Source organism: Egretta garzetta, unplaced genomic scaffold (genome assembly GCF_000687185.1).
Source record: "Egretta garzetta isolate BGI_Z169 unplaced genomic scaffold, ASM68718v1 scaffold533, whole genome shotgun sequence".
NCBI classification, from domain to species: domain Eukaryota; kingdom Metazoa; phylum Chordata; class Aves; order Pelecaniformes; family Ardeidae; genus Egretta; species Egretta garzetta.
In genome coordinates, this window is record NW_009259191.1 from 1,440,449 (window position 1) to 1,467,706 (window position 27,258).

Here is a 27,258-nt window from a genome sequence, read left to right on the forward strand (position 1 = left end):
ACTCAGCACCTCGCTGCTCTAGGCGAGGAGGCAAGAGCCCTGGTATTTCTAAATGCATTAGAAATGTGTCTGTTATTATTAGACATTTACCAGCTATTAATCACAGCTGGTAACTTGATTTCCTCTAAATGTTTTGAGGCACCCTCTGATCTGGGCACCACCTGCTCGAAATTGAATAGTGGAAAGGCAAGGCAAGCTCTGAGTCGTATGCCTCTTCCCACGGGGGTGGGTGGGCAGCTGACGGGGCTGAGGTCTCCCTTATTCGAAGAAAATCTAGTTTTTCCCCTTAAAGAAAGCAAACGCTTGTATTGACCTGCTTGAGCACAGCACAGACCCCATTGTGCATGGCTGATTCAGTCTCCTCCATCCAAACGGAGGACGAGTGGGGGAACCGTGTGGGCCCAGAGCCTTGTTTCTCCTCTCCTTGCTGGATTGTGACTCATTTTCTTCATCTTTATGGCATTGTGCTTCACCGCATGCCCTCGGCTCCCCACACAGCCCATGCCTGGGGGCTTGGAAATGCCCTTCGGATGCTGGAACGGAGGGGTGACATCTCTGTGGGCCTTCCCCAGGTGAGCATCCTAACCACCAGACAAAGGTACAAGCAGCGGGTACTGCCACCTCTTCCTCCAGAGGCGGTTTAAAAGGCTGTATCCATGCCACATTTCATGATGATACCAAGGTAGGTCAGAGGGGCCTGGACTTGCCCAAGGAGGGGAAGGTCCAGCCTTAGACCTGGTCTAAGGAGGGTTATTTCTTTTCCATACCATAGCCAGGTCACCATGGTCCCAGGGAGACCTTTGTGCGTCAGTGCAGGATATATAACCACAATAACCCAAAGTCAAAATTGGCTTTGTTATAAGGCACCTTTATTGCTGGTAATGCTGTTAAGGGGCAGGATTGGCCCGATGAGTGAATGAGGTCAGGCTGTTGCAAGACCCCACTGTCATGCAGCAGGGCTGGCAGGGTGGGGGGGGACTCAGGGAGGGCAGGGAAGCCCCCTTCCCGCTGCCATTGCCAGCTGGGGCAGATCCAACACAGGTCCTGGGATGGCTGTGGGAGCCAAGGTTGTCGCTGCTGAACTAATCCACTGGTCCCACACTAACCGCATATGAATTTTGGACATATCAGAAAAACTGCAGGTAGCCCTTAAGTCTCCTTCCCCACACCAGTGTAACCAGAAGTCCTTCTGCTAAGAGCAGTGGCGCAAAGCCAGTCCTGAGCTGGTGCACGAGGGGAGTGAGGACCTGGCCATGCCACAGCCAGACTTTCCAAAGCCTTTGCTCCTTGCTGGGTTTGGCTCTGCACCTTTAAAATCGACCTCAGGTCTCCTGACTTCACCCACACATCCCCTGCATCCTGGATGTGACCAGTTTTGAGTCTTGGCCACACCTTATCTTATGAAGAAACCAAGCCCCACAGCCATTTCCAGCAAGCAGTGCCTCAGGGGAAGGGCTGTGCCAAGGTGTGCCAGCGCCTCCAGGGACCATCACGAGGGTCTCTGTCACCCAACACCTCAGGCTTAGACATGAAGATGAGGACCCCTGAGAGAAACCAAAGCCACATTCTGCCTGACCCCACCTCAGCCAAAATATGCCCAGAGAAAGACATTAATGGTCAGCAGGAGAATAGCATTAACATTGCAAACAGTCTTCCACAGCGGCTTTTCCTCAATGCTGGTGAGTCTCTGCTCCAGGGCAGCTCGCTCCTCCTGGGATAGGGTGGGCGTGGGGCTGGTGGACAGACCGCAGAACCACAAGTACAGCATTTTCCAGCAGGGAGGCTTGGCTGCTGCAAGAGACAGACCAAAGAATGGGTGTTACCATCTAGCCGGGGCTTTTGCCTCCTTCCTTCCACCAGTTTGGAGGTGCATTGACCAAGCTGGAGTGGGGCTTGAGATGCACCTTGGATGGGGATGCAAGATGATGATGGGAGATGGAAAGGGAAAGCTCTGCCTTGACCATGTACAGCACAGCCTGATTAAAGTTGGTTGATTGTAACACCAATCGTTCATTAGTTAATTAGCAGACCTCTTCACCCTCCTCCCTGAGCCCGCGTCCATCCACTTTCACAAATTCCTGACAGCATGATGGTCCATTTAGAGATCTCCTGGCTTATTTATTGCACTTGATGTGCCGGGTGAAGTATGTGTTTTAATTGTCAGCCCTGTGCTGTGTGTATTTCACTGGCTGTGCTTTCCAAATATTTTTTGAAATGCAGAATGTCATAAGGCCTTGTAAAAGGTGTTACCAAAAAAAAAAAACCCTCATTAAACTGTCAACTGCTGTGTTTCCCATTTCCTTGCCCATCACTACTAATTACCAAAATACCAAGACATTTGTTTATAAAAATGCAAGCTGGTTAAGTGAACTAGGATTTGATAAGAAATATTAAATAATGCTGAATGGCTGCATTCAGCTTAGACTCAAACTTACTCTATGGGGGGAAAAAAAAAAGATATTTCTTTAGCTGTTGACTTCTGTTTAGCTTGGCTGTAATTGGTACCAGTGTCCTTTGGACTGACCAGCAAAAGGAAGGAGTAGAGAAATCTTGTGTATGTATGTATGTGCCTTTCTTCTGAGTTTCTCTGCTATGTAACCTTGGTAGGTTAATCATAGAATCATAGAATGTTTTGGGTTGGAAGGGACCCCTAGAGGTCACCTAGCCCAACCCCCCCCGCAGGAGCAGGGACACCGCTAACTAGATCAGGTTGCTCAGAGCCCCGTCCAACCTGGCCTTGAATGTTTCCAGGGATGGGGCCTCCACCACCTCTCTGGGCAACCTGTTCCAGTGTTTCACCACCCTCATTGTAAAGAATTTCTTCCTTATATCCAGTCTAAACCTACCCTGGTTTAGTTTAAAACCATTACCCCTTGTCCTGTCACAGCTGGCCCTACTAAAAAGATTTTCCCCATCTTTCCTATAGGCCCCCTTTAGGTATTGAAAGGCCGTAATCAGGTCTCCCCGCAGTTAAGCTCAAAACCAGAAAGCTGCACTTTTTTAATGGATTTGCAGAATAAATCTTTGTCCACTCTGAAAAAAAATTTTGCCTATGTAGCATCTCCTGCTACGGTTCTGTCTCCTGACAAGTCCCCCTTGGTGGGACACACAGCTATTTAAGCAATTTGAGTCTGAGTATTAATGATGGCTTATACCCTAAGGGAAGATGAAAGATACTATTGGCATCATGTAAATGCGAAAACTGAAGCTTGTAGATTTATCCTAGGACATCCACAAAGTGCACACCTCTGCTCCCAGTGTCTCATGGTCCCTTCGGACCGTGACACCATTTTGTACAGTATGTTACAGCATCACTGAGATGGCCAGCAGCGCTCACACAGGCGTAAGGAGGAAGCATCTCTAGCACGTACACGAGTGTTTTATCTCCTAGCAGTGATGAGGACAGGAAGGGATGCCACTTTTATGTGCTGAAAGTTGAAATTACAGAGCCTGCTGCGACTTTCCCAGCTCTGCAGTAGCTGCTGCTTTGGTTATGCCTACAGTAGTGCTGTGGAGCTCCTCAAGAGCATCTTGACGAGACAGACAAATAGATGCAGTGTCACAGCAGGAAGCCCTGGTGTCCCAGTGGCACAGAGCTCCACCCTCCCAAGGGATGTTCGTGAGTGGCCGTTGGCTCCAATCTAAGGAGTCCAGCACACCATTAAGTGTCCAGGCCTGAAGTGCTAAAATAACACTGTGACTTGGGCAGGGTTGCTGGACTGGGGTGGTTTGCCTGGGTAAACAACTTGTTCTAGGAAGGAGGAGGAAAAACATTTTACTGAACAGTGAGTTTTCTTTGTTTCTCAGGAATGGCAGCACTTCTGAGCCATTCAGAAGATTGTGGCATGAAGATACATTGGGAGGACCAAGAACCACAACGCTTTCATTTGTCACATCCTCACAACTGGAGTACCCGTAAATACAAGCCCCAACTCCAGTGAATGCAACAGATGGCCTCTCATGAGCTTTAGAGGGGCTTGCATGAGATCTTGGCTGTGCGGTCACCACATGAGCGTGCTCCTTCACAGCCAGCCTACCTGGAGGCCTACCTGCCTCCTCCTTATCACCTGGATCTGCACCCTCGACCAAGGCACCCTCTCCACTGGCTGGATCAATCTGTGCTGCTTCACTCTTGGAATTTGTTGGGTCAATGGCAGGTGCTTTTCTGTGTCTTGTCCACCACGTCAGGCAAGCAAGCTGCAAAGTGGGACAGAGAACAAACAGGTTACTGCCTGTCAGTCCCAAACTAGCATGCCAGTCACCTCCCTCTTTGAGGGGGACAGATCCAAGACGGTGCTGAGAGACCTGTTCTAGGGCGACGGTTGTTCCCCCACTTCCTCTCACCTCCCTTCTGCACAGGTGCCCACACCCTGGAAAAAAAAGGCTGGTACCATCCAGTTGGATCTGAAAAGCTGAGAAAAAGCATGAATTAATCTAGTTTCTTCCCTTCTATTTTTATAATTAACCTGTTCCATCCCTGTTTCTACCAGGAGTAACCTTTTAGTAGACATTGAAGAAGCAGCTTCCTACTTGTTAGGCTCACTTGATCGGTATAAATGTCCACAATGGCAGACCTCCAACAGGGAAGGGTAAAAAAGTAAAAAAGTAAAAAAAAAGAAGCCAAGATCACTCTCTCTGCATACAGTCAATCACAGACAGCAATTGTACCCTCAGCAGAGAAAAATCAGTGGCATGCAGATGTATGGCCATAGGGATACGACGCAGATATATCACCATAGGAGCATGATGCAGATGTATGGCCATGGGAACACTTATATCTGAGTGGCTTCATCTCTGGGACATGGGGAGGTTCTGGAGGATCTTCTGTCTCATCTCAATTGTCATTTTATAGGAAAAGAAACCCCAATGCGAACATTAAACCTCACAGCTGGGACAAGCTCAGCTCACATCAAAGTGGCAACCTACACTTCCAGATGAGCTTATCTCAGGGCTCTTAGAGGGAAAAGCAGTGGTATTGTGTCCTTGCTCTGCGACTGCATGTATGTGGTCAAGAAGTGTAACTACATGGGCAGACAGAGCCATGACAGAGAAGATCAAGTCTCAACTTGCCGGGAGGATTATACCATACATTAGATCAATGGGTGTCATTACAAGTAGAAAAAAATGAGCTCTGGACACACACTGTAAGACTTGCCCATCCAATCGCCCTTTCTCTTTTTTGTTTGTTTGTTGGTTTGGCTTTTTTTTCTTTGTTTTTTAATTCCAGTTTTCTCTATCGGCCCAATACAAGACATGACCTCTCTCTGCAGTCTTTCGGTGAAAGAACCACCAAAAGCCATGAAAGATGATCAGTCCTGGACAGGCTGCAATCTGCTCTGCTTTACAAAAGCAGGAGGTCTGAAACTCATATCCTAGGGCAAGTCTGAAAGTCATCTCCTCCCTGGGACACAAGGAGTGCAGAGGAGGCATTAATCTTGCAAACCTCACAGTGGTCCTTTGGCAGCGGTGGGGTGGGGTTAACCATCCCAGGGGCTCAGGTCTTTGAATTTAAGCCAGGCCTGCTGCGTCTCTGGCTGACCATGGCACACCAAGCAGCTTGATGGCATCGACACTTCCTAACCTCTGCTTGCTCTGGCCAAGCCGGGCAGCAAGGACCACACTCATCAGTCCTACTCAAATGCAGCTGCCCGGGTCTGTGGGCTGCCCTCCTGCTCCAGCCCATCGGCTGCGCTGCACAGGAGCTGCAGGATGGGACTGGGGCAGTGAAGCTGCAGCGGTGACAACAGGTCAGGCAAAGTCATATATCTGCCTGACAAACAGCTGCCTCCCTGCTCTGCCCGTATGGAAATGAACGTCTCAAATAGGTCACTTACAAAGTATCGTGAGTTTAATTTTTGAATTTTACACACACAAATCTAGGCAGGAGTTTCCAGCTGACACAAAATGTTGCATAATTTGCAGAAGATTTATAGCTTTATTTAAATCATTTTCAACCAAGATGAGCATTGGGCAGGGCTAATCTTTCTTGTCACGATGTGCTAAATTGCTTTGATTTGATGATCCTCATCTTTCTCAAGGATTCTTTTTTTTTAATCACTTAGGAAATGTCACTGGAACATAGCAAAGTTTCAGGGTACTAAAGGCGTTCCAAAACTTTTTTTCTTTTCCCTCCTCTTCCCATGTGTCACTGAATGACTGTCTCCTCACATTGCAGCAAAATCTGCAAGGGATGGAGTTTACCCAGGGCTCAGACTCTGCCAGACGGGAATGATTCCCAACTGAAAGCAGCACAGACACACAGGTAACCTCATCCTGTATCATCCTGCTGGTGCTTTGACCATGGCCAAATAAAGCAAACCACTACCCTACAGGGCTCCTTGGTGAAGCATCACACCCACATTCCACCTTCAAGCTCCCTTGAAGTGGGTTTTGGCTGGCTGAATTCCTTGAGGTCCTCCCTTTTTCCTCTTTGCCATCGCCAGAAGGACACGTGCTGGGGCATACCAGCAGCACTGCATGGCCATGGAGGCCACCATGGGGCTGGCTATGCTTCCCTGGCACAGACGCACGAAGGGATGGGGATGGGAGAGGCAGATGATGGCACATGTTTTGCATGCCTGGAGAAAGCAAGCAAATACATAAATAAGGAGAACAGCTGTGGGGGAGCTGCGTTAGCAGAACTGACTTGGACCTTGCAAATGGTGCCTGAGGACACCATGCCCAAGGGCAGGGGAGGCAAGGGCAGCTGCTTGGTGGGTCGCTTGGAGCCCTGTGGCTCTGCTCCCCATTGCAGAGACACGCGTGGGCACTGCTTGGGGACCCCTGTGTCCCCTTTAGTTTGCTCCTCTGGGAGTGCCTGGTTCCCACAGGAGCTGAGCATGCTTTGCTGTCAGCGGCACTAAATGATGCGGTGGGAGCTTCAGATGCAGCGTCTCAGGAGTGCATGGTGTGGGTTCAGGCCAGCCAAAGCAGGCTTGGTGCTCCTCCTAGGCCATGCCTAAAGGAGCCACTGAAGCCAGACCTCAAGACACAAGGAAAACATCCCTGACTCCAGAGCACATCAAGTAGAATTGCCAATCCATCAGCCCGCCTGGCTGAGCCCTGACCCCTGGGGAGGTGACCCGCTCGTGCAGCACTCGTGCTTTGCGGGCTGTTCCTCTCCCTTGCCACCCTCACATTCTCCTTGGACAAGGGAGTTTGCAAGAACTCAGCAAAGTTTTTCTTTTGTTGTTTGTAAACTAGAATAAATCCTTCTGTTCCAAAATGCCATCTGGCACCTGACAGTTGTGTTTCAGCTTCACAGTCTCAAATTTAATTGTAAGCTCTTTTGCAGGGTTTTCAAGGACGGCGTGACACAATATGGACTACCTACAATGAAGACACATGAACTCTGGAGCATACCAAACAAATTCCTTGCATACTTGTTTTCCAGCACAGCATCAATCACCGCAGGGATGGGAGAGTGTCCAAAACAGCAGGAGAAAATGCTACAGCTTGCAGTTCTTGGATTGTAATTCATTTAAAGCCAGGCACATTAGCTGTACCACTGTAAGATCAGATACAAATCTCTTTTCTCCTTTTGCCCATTTACTATCCGAAAAGTATTGAGATTCAATATTTAAAATTGTCCAGGGTAGGTCCTCAGCTGGTGTAAAGCGGCATAACTGTGCTCAACAGCTGCTCCTGGTCTTTGAAGGCAATGGAGCTATGCTGATTTACATCTGCTCAAGTACGATCTATCACTATATTTCCTTGCCTTTTTCTTTGGTGGCTTGTTTTTCTTTTCCTTTTGCTTGACAAAATAAATGGCACAATTCCTAGCTCTTACACGGTGTCTTTCATCATTACATCTCAAAGCGCTGCAGAGATCAGGGCTAGCAGAACTAGCCCTATGCAATTTTTATAGGGGAAATATCTGAGGCTCATAAAGTCAATTGACCAACACATGGGACTGGGAAGCAGCAGAGCTTCAGACATCCTCAGCCAGGACACCCGCTACCAGCCTCCTGCTCTCAGCTGCTATCATAGGGCTATCACAGGCTCTTCACCACAGGTTTGCCCACTTGCATGCCAAAACACATCAACCCGAGGTCACTAAAGGGCAAACACAAAGTTCACAGTGCTAGTTTCTACCCAGAGGGTTAGAGCCTGACACATCCATCCTGATTTTTACCTCCTACCCTTCCTTCCCCAAACTTTTCTGTCCTTGAGCCACCTCAGCACAGCCACAGACTAACTTGAGGTGAGAAGACAAGCCCTGCTTACAGGACACCATGAGCAACCATGCCACCAGGAGTGACGGCCCAAACCTACACCTGCACTCATGTCTAGGGCAAAAGTTGGGGTGAATCTGACTGAGGGAAAATGAAAAATGTTTGGTTTAATGCTGCCCACTCAGATTCATGCCAGACAAGCAGCAACCCAGTGGTGTTGGCACCTCCCTCAGCTTAAAAACCACACCTTCGCTTTGGCTGTCCACTCAGGAACAAGGCCAGACCTTTCATGTTGAAATTGGGAATAAACAGTAGAAACTGAATGGAAATCAGACTAAAACCAAGTAGGGGCACTCTCCCATTCCTACCGAGCAATGGGAAGAGGGAATTAGCTACCACCTACTGGCACAAATTGCCTGGCAGCCCTTCTCATTTTCCTTGTGGTGTGAAAATACTGAGGGTGGGGGCGCACGTGGGATGGTCATCGCCATCATCACGTGGTTGATCTGGGTTTCTGTGTCCAGCCTCTCACTGCCACAGGCAATAGCATTAATACTTATTAGTTTTCTTCAACAGAATCTCTTACACAGAGATCAAGCACTGAGCATAGCCGTGTGGGGGGTCTATAGCCTACCAAAAGTTATCCTGAATATCCCTCTTTAGAAAACTTCCCCCAAAAGCCCAGCCTATGTTTGTTCATGGTCAGCACTGCCCTTTAGGAAGCTCTCCTCCCTCCCTGGCTCTCCAGATGTACCTGGGGGGCAGCCACCACCCCCCGTCCTTCGCTCCTCTGGGATAACCACACACAAGTTGTTTCAAACAAAATCCTATCCTCCCCGACCATCCCATTAGCTTTCCTCCCTGGACCACTCCCAGTCTGAATCTACCTTTTCTGAGCATTGGCTCTTTGAAGAATAGGTCAAAATAAGGTCCCTTGTGTCCAGCACCTATAAACTCACCTATTTCTACTGAAAATCTCCTCTAAGGTATCTCTTATGATCATAGCTTCTTTTCCCCTGATGCTGTTACAATAGCTCTTCATCTGGAATTCCCCCCCTTAAAACATGCTTTAAATTTTTTTATACCTCCAAGGTCAGACTGAAAAGCCTGTGGGTGCTGTGGCCAGTTTCTTCATTTCCCGAACCGCTGGTATGATGTTCACTATTTTCCCATGCTATGTTAATGCATCTTATCTTGCTATTGCTGTGGGCAGGGAGCACTGCACATGTTTAGTTATCACAGGTCAGATGATGAGTGGGAACTCATTAAACCACTGTAATTAATTGCTGGCAACCATCTGGCCACCCCTGAGCAGTAGTGAACAACGTAAGCAGCAGAACTAATGGTGCCTCCTTGCCAGTATTTCTCTCTCCCATGTGGATCCTCTGATAGCTAATAAAAGCTGAGACTTTATCTCAAAGCAGACACAAAGACAGTCTCTCTCTCTCTCCACCCCCCCGCCCCCCCAACTTTCTGAGCACCTGCTTTCATGTAATCTTTGGGAGCTGGGTATCTTTGACACCACTAACATTCAATCAAATATTGATGGAACTGGTTAATGCTTTACAAGTTATGAGGAAGCAACAGATAGCAAATGCTGTGATGGCATCACCCTTATTTCCTCATGCAGTTAGACAGGAGAAAAATAGGTCTTTTAAATCTATTCAGTAACCTTTGTTTGGAGGTAGATGGAAGGTTTTTTATATTGACAGCTGCTTTAAAACTTGGGACTGGGAAGGCTTGCTTTAAGGTTGTGTTATATAAAGCCTCCCAACTCTGCCCTGTTTTAATGTTAAGTAAAAGGAAGTTGTGCCTGACTCAAAGTTATTAAATGTAATTGAGATCACATTGGAACAAAATGTTATTTTCCTAAATGCCCATGTTGCAAAAGATATTAATCTTGTTTGCCTGCAAGATTGATGCTGGCTCTGCTGAAACAGGGTAGATGCTACAATTAGATATATTTAATTCCTCCTCAGCAGTGCTCTGTAATATGATTTCATCTCCTTCCCCTTCTTCTTTTCTTTCTATTCCAGTTATGATGGGCTGTGGTGTCTGCCCAGCTGTAGGCACGGCATGGGAACGCACACTCAATTTGAAGCACTCAGTGCCTCAGGAAGCATTAACACTATGCGACCTGGGGAACAGAAAGCTGAGGAGCAAGGGCTTCTTTGCGGCATATGCGTTACACACCATTTCTGAACCATGGGAGGAAAAGAAAAGGCCAGATTTCAGAGATGCTGGGAAACCAAACGGGGGCTCTGAGAAAAGGGTGCCACTGCCAGTCACTTACCTTTTCTTCTGGGATTGGTGGGGTGCAGAGACTAATGAGGATGATGACGATCGCAGTGAGGACACAGAGGATGAGGGCAAAGTAGAGGTAGTGCAAGTCCTTTAGCACAGCCGGTCTTCTGTCCTCTTCACCACAAAATGGTGTGCTATAAATAAACTCAATGATCATCCGAACGAGACCAACAGCTAGCCCAACCATGAGGCCCCAGAAAGCACCCTGAGAAAAGGCAAGCATAAAGAAAAGGTCACTGCAAAGGTTACCTTTGGTTAAAAATTTTCTCTTTTTTCTTTTGTTTCCTTTCCTTTTCTTTTTTTTTTTTCTTTTCAGTTCTTTCTTAAACCAAGACCTTTTATGCCTGATGGAAACCTGCACTGACATGCATCAAAGGAAGATGTTTTCAGTTAAAAATCCTCATTTCCTCTTTCTGCCCTTGAACATGGAACGGATAGAGCACAGACAATGCAAGAGTCTCTTCCTAGCAACATGCCTCTGACTAGACTTTGACACATCATCCCTAAAGTGTGGAACAACTTTGCCTTTCATGCTTTCGGATGAGACTGCCAAGTAGTATCACTTGCAGTGGCTTCTTGGAAGCAAACACGCATCCACTAAAGACTGGACTGAGATCCTCTAACGCGTGCCAGGGAAAGGCTGTTCTAATTGTCACACCTTAGCTGGACTGGCCTTAAGTGTGAAGAGCCTCAAAGGCTAGGTAGTGGGGGGAGAGTTATTTATTTATTTTATCAAATTAAATATGTGTATCAATTTGTTGTTGACACTGCACTTACAGGCTCATTAATCCTCTTGCAGAAGATCGCCAAGATGAAGAGAGCTGTGATCGGTGGGGCTAGATAGCTGGTTATGGACTGAATGTAGTCAAAGAGCTTGCCGCTGTTGGCTGATTGAATGATCGGGATCCAGAGAATACTGATGACTACAAGGATGAGGATAAAGACTCTGGAAGATGAGAATAAAATTATATTAGCTCTGCAGGTGTTGGAGTCGACCTGAAAATGAAGTTTTGCAGCAAAACACACTTCCAATTGCTCTCAGAATTTCCTAAGAAAAAAACAACCCACGGACCATGCTCAAGAAGAACCTTTCCCTGTGTACACAGGAAAAGAGAACATTTTTCTCTCCTAGAAAATCAGTTAAACTGATTCCCAGAGTTAACTTCACAGATTTTGGAGGGAGCTGAGCTAGGGCTTGCCAGTCAACATGCATGAGAGATCCACAGGGGCGCGGTGGTTCCCACTGTGAGCTGGATGAGTGCAAGCCCTGCAGCCTGGTGCATCCTGGAGCGTGACACGTCCTTCGAAGGACTAGCTCCTGGGTGCGACAGAGGGAGCTGAAAGCTTGTGGAAGCAATATTTCTGCCACCTTTCCAAGCACAAAACATGCTCAGCCTTGTGCCTGTGCCAAATTCCATTTAATTTGCTGCTTATTAAAATTGCTTCTGGGGTCTCAGATGCGTACCATAACCCCCCTTCATCTTTGTACTGTATATTATAGAGGTTTGTCCATCTTGCTGAACAAGAGGTACTTTCCCTCTCACTACTCTAGAGTGGTGGAGTACGAGATTACCTGCAGCCTTCACCCACCCCACAGCAAAGTTTAAAAACTTTATGCTCATTACAGGAGAGGAAAAGCACCACAAACAGGCAGAATGCAGCTTAAATTCTGCTATCAGGAGGAGAACTTTATATGCCCCTGATATAATGTAGTATCAAAGCTTGCTCACAAAGGGCACTGTAACTTATCAGAGACTGTACTTTTCCCTGAAAAAAAAGGAGTAATCGCAATGTATCACTCCTGTCTGATGCAAAAATAGCATGTTCCTAAAGACCTCCAGTGACAGTGACTTCAGAGCACCTTTGGCTTTTCTGAAAGTTACATTTAAGGCAGTATTTATGTTAAGCTTAGAGAACAGAGGGGCAATGATCCACCTAGCTCAGTGGTACGCTCGGTGTTTCTCTTTGACCAGGTCTGCCTTGAGATGAAGCTGGAAAATGTAACGCTCTTTCCCAGGCTGCATTCCTGTTCTATATTGTAGGAACCAGATTTTTCTCAGTGGGTCCAGACTGAAGAATGTAAATGCTGCACTTAAAACAGATGATGAGAGCAACGAGACATAAAGGAATGTAAGGACCTGCCCACAATCATCAGCTCCTGCTCCGAAGCCTTTCTGCGGATACGCTGCCAGATGTCTATAACGAAGAGAGTGCTGCTGCTGTTGAAAATGGAGGTGAGGGAACTCATCAAGGCTGCCATCATCACAGCAATCATCAAACCCCGGAGCCCTGGGGGAACAAAAAAGGGAAGGAAAATCAGGACTAGACCTTTGGCCTATCAGCACTGGTTTTTCATCCCTATGTCTGGTAACTGCAGAAAGATTTCCTCATCCTTAGGATGGATAAAGGCAGTTCTGGTTCCCCCATGCAGAGCATGGCTCAAGCCCACCTCCACAAGAGTAAAGGTTTCTCACCATCAGGCATGAGTTCTATCACAAGTTTGGGGTAAGCAATGTTGGAACAACCCACCGCAGCTCCACAGACCCTTTTACAGACGTCTGGGTCCACACAGCCCACTTCATCTGTAGAAGACAGGAAAATATCAAGAAGTCAGTGTAAACCCCATTGAGCCATAGCTTAATCAAAGGGAAAGAATCTTGATGCCTTGTGTGGAGTACAGCTAGAATGAGTGGAGTTGAAGAACATTTTACATCATAAAATAAAGGTGAAACTTCAGGTGAAATTCTGCAATTCTGTTCAGGGTACAGATGTAACTCTCCTGGGCGTTGCATAATTGTGATCCCTGATGATTTGTCATTGGTGGGAACCGGACTGTTTCCATGAACCTGTCAGCTGGGTTACCAAGGATGTTGCAGGCTGAGTTACTCCTATTTGAGGAAAGCTGGGAGAGAGGCACTTGAGACACTTACACTTTCCTCCAGGAGTGGTCCTCCTGACCAGGGTATTCTTCCCTGGAAGTGGCATGCTCTAGGGAAACCAGCAATGAGGGCTCCTTGGAAGACAACATAGGAACTCTTGCTCTTTCACAAAGGAGGATCGTTTTACATAATCCACCAGGAATTACATGAATCTGTGTGGCAGATGATTGCTAAAGCTCTCACCAAATACCTAACAAAAGTAATCCACAGGACCTGAAGGACAACCTCAGTCCTTCGTGTATTTCATCTCCCTGATTTCCTCCAGATAGACAGATACATGCAATGTCCACAGCATGGAGCTATAATGCCCCCAGTGGCAAAATATGCCCCACATGGACAGTCCCAGTTTCTTCTGCCACTGTGGGAGCACTGGAAGTGGAGGAAGGGCATGGGAACATCAGTGTACAATAAGAGAATATAAAAGTGTGCCTGCAGGGCAGCAGAGACTCTGAGGTGTAAAAATGCTGGAGGACCTGTGTGGGATTAGTGGTCATGGCAGGTTTAAAGCCCTGTGGTAAGGCTTACCTGGGTAAAGAGCTCTGCTGATCATTCCCGGCATGACAATGAAAAACATAGGGAATATTTTCAGATATCCTCCTAGCACCGATCCACCTTTGGCATGGGAGAGGTTCTTGGCAGAGAGAGACCTCTGGACTATCACCTGCAATCAGTGCAGAAAGGGAGCAGAGAGTAAAACAGAAGCACTACAGAGAGAGCAGGATCCATCCGCTCCCTGTCTCTTGTTCTTAGGGATGACTTTCATCCAGCAGGATCCCAGGGTGTTTTGCATGCCAATGGCAACTTTCCCATCTCGGTTGACTGCAGCCTGCTGCCACTGCTCAGAGCTCAGTGCACAGGCTATAGGAGAGGGCAGCGTGGAAATTTCCTTTACAGGAATCATTTTGCCCTTGACTGAAATGAAGCCACCTTGAGGACTGGAGGCAGCAGCTGTACAGCAGCAAGAGACAGGGAATGAAGCAGACTGTGGGTGTTTTGGTAAAAGTTCCATGGTGGGTTTTCATCATTATCCCCTCTTAAAGCACAAAAGCACCGTGTCTTGAGAAACAAATACAGTTTTCCTTATTTGTAGCTTGGAAAGGAATAAGAAATGTGAGATCTTGGGGAATAGGAATGCCTTGTCTGGAGGTCTACACAAGGTCACTGCAGAGCCAGCTCCAGATCCACATTTTCATATCCTTGTCACACTAACTGCATAAAGACCCCCAGTGCTCAATAGCCCACAGTGGGATAAAGACAGAAGGAAATAACCTGCTCTCTCTGCACTAAGAAGTGCACAAAAGTAGCAGCTTGCTGAGAAGGTGGATGGAGAGAGATATTCTGGTCTAGACCACTAAAAAGGTAGTAACTCCTACACAGTGAGACACAGTCATTTTTCAGCTCACAGCTCTAGAAACTGAGGAGTGAACTGGAAATAACAGTGTGGTGGTTTACCTGGAGAGGGAAAAATTTTCTTTACCTGGTCAGTGCACCAGCACCAAAGAGCCAGCACAGAGAGGCCAAATATAAGGCCAGGCCAAGGAATGTCTCCTGTGACTGGATCCCTGAACAAATGAAAGGCATCCGCACGCGGGAGGTGACAGGTTGTGTTTGGGACTATGATCTTCGGTATTGCTGTGCTGTATTTCTCCTGAAGCCCTTCATACCAGCCAACTTTTTCAAATCCTGAAAAGAAAATGCCAGTGATTTAAGGTCTGGTGCTCCCTGCAAAGTCATTTCCTTAGCTGAGTCTCGTGACTACTTTTCTCCTATCATCCTTTCGTCTCCTTTCTTTTCATTCCACCCTCACTTTTGGCAGTCAAGGTTTCTACAGGAGTCAGCTGGATTTTGCCCAAGAGTCCTTGTGGTTTTAACAGTTCATCCTGGAAGAGGATCAGTGCAGGAAAATCTCCATGATCCTAATCCCCACAATGTCCTCAGCATCTAGCCTTCGCTCATACACCCTCCAAGAGTTGAAGCAGGAAGGTATGACATTGGACAAGATAGCTCTATATTTCTGTTTGCCAAGACGGCTTAAAGTGAAGACTAATGATGGTCCGTTCCTTGTTGCTTTTTGATAATGCTCAGTTACGCCCAGATGAATGCACAGTAACTCCCAAAGTCAACAGGGAAAGTCAGCAGAATTACTCTGACTTTACATGAGCATAGTGAGAGCCGAATTTGGCTCTGGGAATGCAGTGTTGCAGGCTCTTTGGCAATTCCAGGTAAACCCAAACTGGAGAGGTGGTTATCCAGAACCTCACTTCCATACAGTTAGTGCAAAGGATGAAGCAAGTCTGACAACCCGGAGTTGTGCTGGCACCACTTCTGTTCGTGGTTAAAACTCATTTCTGCATCATACACGAAACAGTGAGGTACCCTGCTAAGGTCTAATGACCTCGGGACCATTAAACCAGTGTATGATGCCCCTGCAGGCTCCCCTTACCTATGAACATGAGGACCAAAGCTCCCAGCACCATGATCAGGGTCTGCAGCGCGTCTGTGTATATCACAGCCGTTAAACCACCTGTCAGGAGAACCAGAGACAACAGGCGGAGTGCGTTGCCATGTACAGTGAAACAGGTAACTCGCCTGGGAAAAGGTTTTCCTTGGCCCCAGCCCTGTGATTTCAGGGTAGACCCACAGGGAGAAGCTGGCACTGAGCTGGTCCCCATGAGCCTATAGATGTCACAAGCTCTTCTGTGAGGAAAGGCCTGAAGGGCTTGTCTATGCTCATGAGAGGACCTGGAGGCAGTTCAGCCTCTTAATATCTGAAGATGCTAATCTTGCAAAAAGAGAAAAAAAAGAGCAAATGTGGGCAGTGGTAAACATCTGCACAGAGGGAGCTGGGAGCCTTCTGCAGTGTTAGAAAATTCTCTAGAAAACAGTGATGTTCCTCCCATACCAGTTTCCCTTGGGCCAGGAGGGGAGAAGGGAATAGCCAGAGCTCTCCAAGAGCTGGGAGTGACAGGGCAGGTACTACCAGCAACCAGGGGAATCTCTCCCTCACACCAGGACCTCAATACTTTCCCCTACGTAGGAAAGGGGAAACAGATCCTAGGCTCCAGTTTATAGTGTTTCTTTTAAAATCAGCTATTTACCAGCTATGGTGTAGACAGCAGTCACTGCTAGCAAGACCACAGTGGACAAGTAGAGGTTCCAGCCCAAAGAGATTTGGATGAACAATGCTCCGGAAAAAATGTCTGTCTGGAATGAAAAAAAAAAAAACCAACAAGGGCTGTCTGGCATTAGTAGTGCTTCGTGCAAGTGAAATCTAATAAAGCAGCCTGCAGCCCTCTGCGGCTGAAAGCACTGACAAAGGAGGACACCGCGAAGGTGAAGTGGAAGAGGAGGAGAGAGCATGGGGCTGTTGGCTGTGACTCTTCTTGTTCTTGGTGTAAGGAAAACCTTTTCTCCGGGTCAGAGCTCTCAGCGTCTGGGAGCTGAGGCAGCAGGAGGATGAAAATCAAGGTCCCACACCAAGGGACTGCAAAGCAACCAAAAGGCTATCTTACAGGCAGCCTTCATGGCATGTAATCCTCACCGGCACAGACGGGTATTGGTGGAAACTGCCACTCCTTTTGCTGACAGTAAAGGCATCTGTGGGGAGCAGGGGCCAAGGCAGACACAGGAGGGAAAGGGGAGCAAACAGCAGAGGCAAGGTTCTTCCCAAGACTACATCTTGGTGGCCTAGTGGCCAGGAGACACTCCTGCTTGAAAGACCCCTAAAGAATCCCTGATGTCTTGTGCCATGATTTATTTATCTGAAAAGGTCAACAGCTTGCTTTTCTATTCATGCAGTTCAGCATATTAGAATGACTCCAGAAAAACAGGTTATACCTGCTGAGGATCTCACTAGGAATACAGAAACCCCCATCGGCTTTGTTTTGTTTGGATCTACTGGCAGAGAGGGTGAAACCAGAAACTGGGTGAAACCTGGAATTATACAGATAACATCATTCAAAGGCAGAAGGTGATATGGGAGATGTGCGTGTTGGGAAATCAATTTGAAGGACACTTGCAAATTTGGTATGGGGTGAGATACAGGTAAAGACATTTGCCAAGGGAGACAGAAGGGATGGGGCAAGATTTCTATTTGCTGTGCCTGAAATAAACACCTTAAAAGCAAGCACCCAGTGCAACTCCTGACCTCTGCAACCCTGCGACCCTGAGACAAGACACACGCTCTCGGTACACCACAGGAACCTCTGTGTCTTCTGGGGTTTGACTTCCCAGCAGGAAATACAAACACCTCTGTAGCCATGCAGGATCAGTCCTTTGACAACACTGTTTACTGGGATTTCTGTTTTCCTTTGCGAGCAGGGAAGACTCTGCAATGCTCGAGTTGCTAACCTACGTTTGGGCAAAAAGCACAGGAGAAAAATCCTTCTTGTCCAGCCAGCCGCCAAATGAGCTCTCCACAAACAATAGCACCGCTTAATAGAAAGCACCTGTCATGCCCATAAACTCCACCAGCCACATCTGTCAGCCACGCGTGAATTAGCTGCACAGAGGAGAAACCACCGAGACGAAACAGCAATGACTGAGGCCGGGGTCCTGCTCTGAAAGGCATTGGCAAATACTCCTCTGTTGAAGGTCATTTGAAAGACTAGTCTGTTTTCGCCACATGCATTGACTGTGTAGCTGTGCATGTTGTGGTGCTGTTGCAGGAGAGATCTTCCTTTTACCCCTCATGGGTAAAGAGGCTTCAGTGTCTCTTTGCAAGACCTCGTCCTGGGCAAGGCTTCAATCCCACAGAGCAAATCTGCTGGAGGCAGTGGTGACAGCAGTGGGTGACATGACCAAGAGCTGGCCATTAAGAGGAGGAAACCTACCCCGTTGTCCCAGCCCGGAATGCCTCTTAATGCACCTCCCAGGACCTGGGACGTAATAAGCCTGGAAGAAGGACCCTGAAGCCAGCTGCAAAAGGCACATGGGTGCCTCATCTCCAGTCAATGTCTTCCAAGGCAATTTGACACCTAAATACTTCAGCAGGGTCTAATGAACACTGACTTGTACTGGCCATGGGACAATCAGCTGGAGACAAAGGGCTGACACTTTCAGTCTCTGTAATGGACTCTGAAATACAGTCCTCTCCCTCTGAGGGCACAGGTAGTTCTTAGCAAATCTCTGGGCTTCAGTTCTGCCTATTTATTAATGGCATTTAAATGAAGGGAAATACCCAGTAGCTTACATTGCTTTTTGGCTACCAGCAGGGTACAGTGCTGCAATCAATCCAGGAGAGATGCCGAGTTTTGTCTTAAGCCAGAACTGACCTCCCTTTCACCATACCCATTTGATACAACACACGTGACAGAGAGAGGAATAACCATAACACACCTACTGCTGAAAACTCAGCTACAAGAACAACAGCAGATTTATGATAATTTAAGAGAATTTCACATCTACAAGATGCGAGAGCCAGCCAGATCCTCAGAAGGGGTGATGCTGCAGTTCCCCTGTCTATATTGCCTAAGGTTTGATCTGATAGAAGAGGAAAAGCAGGCAGACAGCTTACGGTACTTACACCATTTAGTAATTAGCTGCTATGTCCCTGTAAAGTTCTCACTGTGCATTGCTGTTTAATGAAGGCTCTCACTCTTAGGCTAGGTCTTCATGGTCAGTACAGAGACAGGTATTTACTTAAGCAAAACAGCACACTGACACACTGCTGCTGTTTCTGGTAGCTGAGCTGGTCCTTTCAAGGACATCGGAGTTCTCTCTGAGCAGCCCCACACCGTACCAGGATCACCTACCCCTGCCCTAGCCCCAAGGGTTTTGTTCGTTTGGATACATACGGATATCTTGGTGAATATATAGAGAATGAGGGACAGTACAGACATGTAGATTTGTATCCTCTGCCCTCCAAATCTCTTCTGCAGGTATTCAGGCATGGTGACCACTCCTGCTGCGATGTAAACAGGCACAAAGATCCAGCCGAGAGCCAGAAGTGCCCAGGTAGCCTGTTAATGAGACAGAGAAAATAAAAGCTCATGATTTAACACACAGGAACATCCTTCTCCTCTGCTTTTTCAGCGGACATCCTAAAAAAGCAGAAAGGTCCAGTGCCATGCAATGTATTTGGGAAGCAGTCTGACTTTTTCTTCCTACTCAGAAGATGAGATGACAAATGGAGGAATTATTACAATATAATTAGAAGCTTTTGAAGTTTTCCTCCTAAGCCCTGTGTCTCTCTGTCATGGGTGGCACATCCTGTTCTGTCTCCTGGTCTTTTGGGCAAGATGGCGAATTCTGTTGCTCAGGATCTCTGAAAGGTGGTGTTGTATTCGGTGCCCTTTGAAACCACTGATGCTGTGGCAGTGAAGAGTTAAGCAATTCAGAGAAGGATGGGAGCATCTGTTTGTTGCTTGATTAGCAAGTGATGAGGCTGAGGCAGCAGACTCTCCCTGCGGAGCATAAAAATAAGCAACAGCAAGACTCTGCCGGGATGTTCTCCTCGCAGGCTGACACAGATGTGCTTCTGTCACTGGCAGATAAAGGGGCAGTTCAGTTGCTTTGCCACGGGCGAAGGGTCTTTTGGAAGGTGTAAAGTCATCTCCCATCATGTATTTCTTCTCTGAAACCCAGTAAAAGCCCAAACAGGAGATCTTGAATAGAAATAAAAGCCACTGGATTATCAAACATCAGCTCCTGGCTGTCTGAGGCCGTTACCTTTCATCCAAGTACCTTACATTAGTCCAGATGTTACTTTGATCAGTTATTTAAGTTATCTGAAATTAAACTGGTCCCTGTGAGCAGAGGTTGTGAGTGATTGAGGAGAACAGCCACGGCTCCTGCAGTGGCAGAGACTGGCTTAGGTAAAAGATGCTCATATGATCCCTGCAGCTGAGTGATGTCCCATGACAAAGGGAGAGAATAATGGCATACCTAAGGTCCCTTTCCAACCTGAAATAAATGAATCTAAACTCATGAAGTTAGATTTGCCCTGACAGACAATCTTGTCTTCATGGGCTTCTAAAATGACTTGAGTAGATTTACTTAAAGTACAGCGATATTGGTATGTCCGACATGCACCGGGCTGAGCACAGGCTCTGGTTTCTTCACAAAGGACCTTTAAAGGTGATCTTAATGGTTTAGAAAAAACAAACAAACAAACAAAAAAAGCCAGTGCAGTGAACAGATACCCCAGGGAAGAGCTTTTGGTGGGCCCTGCCTGTGCTTGGCAAGTATCCGGCACTATTAGCAGGCTCTGCTGATACAGACAAGAGATGCAGAGTTAGGTGAGTGATGTTTATTGTGGGGCTGGCACTAATCTCACTCCTCATCAGTGCAGCTGAGAAATTTCATTAGCATCACACACAAAGGGCCTGGGTTTCATGCTCTGTGTGGTGTCGGTGGCAATTTTCCAGGCCACTTCAACAGGGCAGAATGAGACCTGCCTTCACACCCAGATGTTCACCCCAGAGATGTCACATTTTGGCAGGTGAAGGCAGTGTTGAAGATTCTCATGCCTTTACACTGAATTTAAGAGCACATGCTGCTTTTTTTCAAACTCCCTGTACCCAGAATCCTGTGATTATCCAAGTATCTTTTCATCATTCATTATCTTTTATTTTAATCTTGATGAGTGCAGACTAAAGCTTAAAAATATGGCCATGTGCTTCTGGGAAGGTCAAAGAGCTAATAATTTTAGTGGATTCCACTTAAACTAAAATAAAGATCTCATGTTTTTAAGGCTGTCTGAATGGCTGGAGGCTTTGTTCCTGAGGCTTGAGAACTTGTAGTTGCTGATAATGTTAGCATCTGCTTTTGGAGACAAACCCCCCAGTCCCTTTGTAAACAGTGACATCTTAGTTGACAACATAACTGACTCTTACGTTCCACTCAAAGCCCCCAACAGCAAGGCCCCCAGCTGCTCCAGTGCCCGCCAGGCCGATGAATAAGCCACTGCCCACATTGCTTGACATCAGGGATGCTCCAATCTGAAACACATGGTACAAGCACAAAACCCAGAAAGTCACCTTGAGGAGCTTCTGTATTGGTCCAAGCATTTCTGCTCGTCAGTCTTTTCCCAGGCCCTTATCTCCTTGTAGGTAGGTATCTGGGTGCTAATGGAGAGTTGGGTTTTCCTTTCAAAGAAAACTATGGGTTTATATCTTAAAGTGGGTGTTCCCACTTCCTTCCACCTCCCCCACTCCAATGCAAAACTTAATCTCAGAATCAGGGTTCACTTTCGCAGTGGTTCTCCTGAGATACACGCCTGTTGTGGGAAGCAAGGGAAGTCTGGTGACAGCCACAGGTACCTCAGTGTCCATGAAACATGATGGATTTCTCCATTCCCTTGTTACTCAGGCAGCAACGTGCCTTCTCCAGCCTTGCCAACCCTTGCTCTGCCTCTCCATGTCTTGCTGACAGCCCAGCCTCTTTTAAGTCTTGCACTGAACATGCATGTGGTGGTTCACACAGCCAGGGTGACAGCAGCGCTCTCCTGGAACTCCTAAAGGAGGAGATTCCTGAACCATAGCAGAGACGATGTTAGAAACGTGCAGGCCTTTTGTATGTAATGTCTATACATAGGTTAAAATATATTCAGCTCTGCAGTAGGCTGGAAAATGCTAATGCCTCGGGTTAAATTTAACCGTAGGCTGTAGGCACGGCAGGCTGTCCCTACCATGGCTCATTGACACCATAATTGGAAGAATGCAAGCTCCAAGGCACTTTAAACAGGACAAAGACTATCTGACTTAGTTACTACTTTTATTTGGCATACAGGCTCACCTCCTTTCTGTATGCCACTGCCAAATCTCTGTCAGAGTCAAATGAGAAGTTACCCAAAGGACAAGTCTAGCCCTCTTGTCTCCAGAGAAAGATTGCTTTTAGCCACATCGCCTACAAGGAGCTTCTCTCTCCTTAGTACTGCTAAATGTGAAATAAAGAATGATGGAATTTAGTCTGCTTCTCACCTTTGAGCAAGGTAAAACATTAATATGGCATCAACACCCACACTGATTCCTGCCAACAGCTCTGCATTCTTGTCTGTCTAAGAAAACTCCTGATTAGAGAGCTGGCTGCTGCAACATGAATTTGCAACTAAGGTGGGGAGCACTGCTCTCAAAAGATGTAAAGAGTTTTCCTCATATCTATATCAGGCACAGAAATGCAGAAGATATATTGCACAGGAGCAGCAATGTAATACCAGGGTTCAGTTGAGGCTGCCTGACACTCAGCAGAAATCTATCACCCCTGCAAAAAAAAGTAAAATACATGTAAGCCAGTCATGTACTCAAGGTGAAGGCCACAAGGAGCTGAGCCTGCAGGAGTGCTGCAGGGGTGGAATCAGCTCTCTGACAAATAAAATTGAAAAGTGAGCAGCATTAGAGTTTGCTTTGAACCTAGAATGGTAAGTCAGGAGAGCCAAGAGCCAACCTGTACTCAAGAGACTCTGTGGCCACCCATGGCTGGACCCAAAAGGAATGAGAATGGTTCGGGGGTTCATTCTTTTTAGGAAAAAAAAGGACAAAAGAACAATGTTGGGGAAAAAATGTTCCGGTTTAGTATTTTTTAATTTGCCCCCTTCTAATTAGAGAAAACTATCAAGCTAAGCTTTTCCATTAAATGTCACTTGGCCGAGACAGAAGTGTAAAAACTTTTAAGAAATAACAGATTTTAGAAAGGTGTATGTGTCTCTGATGGAAGAGATTGAAAATCTAACCTAGTGAATTTATGGGCAATGTACATACAAAAGAAAAAAAAGAAAAAAATACAGTGTTTTGGTCAAGAAGTGCATTCCATTACCCACAACTCACTCGAGAGATATATGGTGCTAGAGTCTGGCATTGGCTGAGAAGGATCTTTATTCCTGTGGTGTTTTTATTCCTTTCAAACTTTAAATTATCTTTATATGTACCTTTCACTCCAAAGAAAAGGCGCCTTCAATAGATTTTTTTTCTTCGTAGTGAAAATTTGTACTTTGGCAGTTTGAAGTTTATATGCCTTACATCGTTAGTCAATAATCTCAACTTTAAATAGCAAAGTCTCAGAAAGTCCTGGGCTTTGGGATTATTTTTAATTCAGTCTCTAAATACTTTTTTACTGCATAGAACATTCCTGGATTATCTAATGCTCTCTTGGCTTGGGGACAACAGTATCTTTGGTGAGTTGGGGCCAAAGAGTTTCAAACCCGCCTAGGCAGTCCACACTCCCTCACTTCCATCAATATGAACACTTTTATTGCTGACTTTAACAGGGAAATGGGGAGTTCAGAAAACCTGAAGATGCTGAACTATCTTTTGGCTTGGCCGCTCCAGGCTGTAACCCACTAGTGGATCCTGATCATCTCAAAGCTACAGTCAAAACATGTATGGACTGGGTCCCCTCACTAGACCTGCCATCCTTACATCTGGAATTGCTTTTGAACCGTGAGAAACAGAGGGATGCATTTCACTCACAGGCCACCAAGTCATGGATCGTCCAGCTAGGAAATAGCCTCCAATGGTCCCCCGGCTTGCTCGTATCGATGACTGGAAGAACACATACACACAGAAAAAAAAATGTGGTTTCCTCTATTCACACACCCTCAAATCAGATTCAAAACCCATCCCAGTAGCCTTGAAACATCCCATCAGCAACCTCTTGCACCACCCTAGTCCCTACTCCCTTGGGTGTCACTGCAGCCAGCTGGCTCACCCTGCTCGGAGCAGCACAGACAGGTAGTGCATAGCTCTGACACAAGCTGAAGCAGGCCCCCTGGGAAAGGCAACTCATTTTGAGAAATCTAGGGGTCTGGCTGCTCTCAGCCATGTTAAAATATGTTTACAGCTCCAAGAAAGGCTGTCCACCTTCTGACGATGGTATGCACTAAGAGGAAGCATTTCCCTCCTCACTGTCCAGCACCCCTAGCAAATGCTTTCAGAGCCAAATAAGGGAGAATATGGCACAGAGGTGAGAATCAGAGGACAGCTCTGTATCCCATGGAATGCCATCAAGCACTGCATTTGGGCATGACATGCAGGGTCCCTCCAGGATGGCTAGCAATGCCCTGCTGCAGCTCCTGCTGCCTTGCTTCTTCCCACTGATGTGGATTCAGGGTTTCCAGCAGCCCCACACTTGCATGGCCGCATCACGCAGCCCCACCTAGGAACTGCATGAGAACTGCAGGGATTTCAAGAGCAGTAGGATGTCCATAGGCCAGCAAGCCCCTCCACTGTGACTGAGGCTGATTGTGCTTGCTATTCGCAGCAACCAGGAACTTGCAATCAGGCACTGCAATAAAACGGTTTGCTGCAAAATGCCTATGCACATGGCAACACCTCGACTGGTGAGCTGTGCTGCCACCAAGCCGGGAGAAGCCTGAATGCCTGGTCTAAGCATCAGCTCCAAAAATTGTTTTGTGTGTCTGTTAAGTATGCCAGGCTTCACCCATTCCTTCTGCTCTCTTTGTGCAGGTTTCTGGTAGCCCAGCTTTGGAAAGAAGCAGCTTGTATCTGTGTAATGACTTCTCCTTGAATGTGCCCATTCGCAATGAGCAAAACCACTTCAGCCAACCAGAAGATTGTAGTTCTCTATAAAAGAGGCCCTCACAAAGCAACACGAACAAATAATTAGTGACAATCTTTCCAAAGCTTTTTAAAGTCCCATTTCAGTCTTCTCAACCTCAGCTTTTTTCTTGCCCTTGTCCCCTGGCTTCCCACACCCCAATGTGAGACTACTTTGCAGCATGGGAGTTAGACATCACCCCCAGAACAACCTCCAGGGAGTGACCCCTTGGTTGTCCCCATGTGGGGGTAGGGGTGAGGGCTCACGGGAAGATCACTGTCACCCCACAAACCTGCTCAACAGGCCATGGGATACGGTGTGTTCAGAGGATGCCCTTTGCAGGCAAACACCTGTGTGCCCAGGAGGGGTGCGGGGAGGATCAAAGGCTCTCCACCTCAGGCAGACCTAAACCCAGTCATCTTGGGGACTCACCCATATCCCGACGACAAGGACAAAGGCGAAGTAAAAAACGACGACAATGATGTCTGCCACCCCAAAGGCCGCTGTCGTGTCCCCTGGCAGCGTGGGCAGCTCTGTGGTGGCTCAGGGTCCTGACTATACTCTTTGTCCTTCCCATTTCCCTCAGGAGCGTGAGCTCTACCAGCGCGTGATCACTGCAGCCCAGGCTGCCTCCGATCTGGACATCTGTCTGTTAAGTATGCCAGGCTTCACCCATTCCTTCTGCTCTCTTTGTGCAGGTTTCTGGTAGCCCAGCTTTGGAAAGAAGCAGCTTGTATCTGTGTAATGACTTCTCCTTGAATGTGCCCATTCGCAATGAGCAAAACCACTTCAGCCAACCAGAAGATTGTAGTTCTCTATAAAAGAGGCCCTCACAAAGCAACACGAACAAATAATTAGTGACAATCTTTCCAAAGCTTTTTAAAGTCCCATTTCAGTCTTCTCAACCTCAGCTTTTTTCTTGCCCTTGTCCCCTGGCTTCCCACACCCCAATGTGAGACTACTTTGCAGCATGGGAGTTAGACATCACCCCCAGAACAACCTCCAGGGAGTGACCCCTTGGTTGTCCCCATGTGGGGGTAGGGGTGAGGGCTCACGGGAAGATCACTGTCACCCCACAAACCTGCTCAACAGGCCATGGGATACGGTGTGTTCAGAGGATGCCCTTTGCAGGCAAACACCTGTGTGCCCAGGAGGGGTGCGGGGAGGATCAAAGGCTCTCCACCTCAGGCAGACCTAAACCCAGTCATCTTGGGGACTCACCCATATCCCGACGACAAGGACAAAGGCGAAGTAAAAAACGACGACAATGATGTCTGCCACCCCAAAGGCCGCTGTCGTGTCCCCTGGCAGCGTGGGCAGCTCTGTGGTGGCTGGGATCGGCTGGCTCATGGCTGCAAGCAAATTGATGATTTTCTCTCTCACGCTGGACTTTGGTGCACGTTGGCCTTCATCGCGTCCCTTGTAATAATTAACAGGGTGCAGAAGGCGTGAGTGGGGCGCGGGAGCCAGGCAGGGCTGCGTCTAATGTTTCCCAGCAGGCCTCAGCAGGAGCTTTGGCTCCATGGCTCATCAGTGAGGACCTCCCCATAGCTCCATGGTGTGAGCACCTCCCCCAGATGCTCCTGCGTCCTTTTAACAGCAGTCCCCTCTCCTGCCTGTTTAGCCATTGGTGACAGATACTGGGATGGCAAATGGGTAAGTAAGTGTCATAGAATCACAGAATCATAGAATCATTTAGGTTGGAAAAAACCTTTAAGATCATCGAGTCCAACCTTTAACCTAACCCTGCCACCCCACCACTAAACCATGTCCCTAAGCTAACGCTGCCATCCCACCATTAAACCAATGTACCCATCTTTTAAATACCTCCAGGGATGGGGACTCGACAACCTCCCTGGGCAGCCCATTCCAGAGTCTGACAACCCTTTCTGTGAAGAAGTTTTTCCTAATGTCTAGCCTAAACCTGCCCTGGCGCAACTTCAAACCATTCCGCCTGGTCCTATCGTCCGCTACTAGGGAGAAGAGGCCGACCCCCACCTCACTACAGCCTCCTTTCAGGCAGGTGTAGAGGGGTGTCATGTTGTCTTGTCCCCCACCCCTCTTTCACATCAGTTTCTCTGCAGCATCCTAGAGAGGAAAGAGTTGGTCTTTCTTCCTGGTGCGGAGGGTAAGGACATCAATCTGCGCAGGATGGGTGCAGCACCTGCACCCACCCCCAGGGGCAGGACCAGCCACAGGCAAGGGCCCCGGTGCCCCTTTCCTCACCGGGTCCAGCCGTGCGCTGCCTCCTTCCCCATCCTGTGCTGCAGCTCGGGGATACTCTGTGCTGCAGAGAGACCCACAGCCCCGGCGGATGGTCAGCACTCGGGAAGCACATGTTATGCTGT

General features: G+C 47.5%; 1 protein-coding gene across 1 annotated transcript; it reads right to left on the reverse strand.

Annotated features, from left to right (window-relative positions):
- Positions 1-1,582: 1,582 nt before the first annotated feature.
- On the reverse strand, positions 1,583-26,317 carry SLC5A9 (solute carrier family 5 member 9). The gene is made up of 14 exons (XM_009635757.2): positions 26,132-26,317; positions 23,824-23,895; positions 21,253-21,357; positions 19,213-19,377; positions 16,516-16,621; positions 15,861-15,941; positions 14,895-15,100; positions 13,943-14,078; positions 12,953-13,060; positions 12,617-12,767; positions 11,256-11,424; positions 10,468-10,683; positions 4,050-4,197; positions 1,583-1,791 (listed from the first exon to the last, which is right to left on the reverse strand). The coding sequence occupies exons 1-14, from the start codon at positions 26,258-26,260 to the stop codon at positions 1,583-1,585; spliced, it is 2,001 nt and encodes a 666-aa protein (XP_009634052.2). The 5' UTR covers positions 26,261-26,317.
- Between the last annotated feature and the right edge of the window lie 941 nt (positions 26,318-27,258).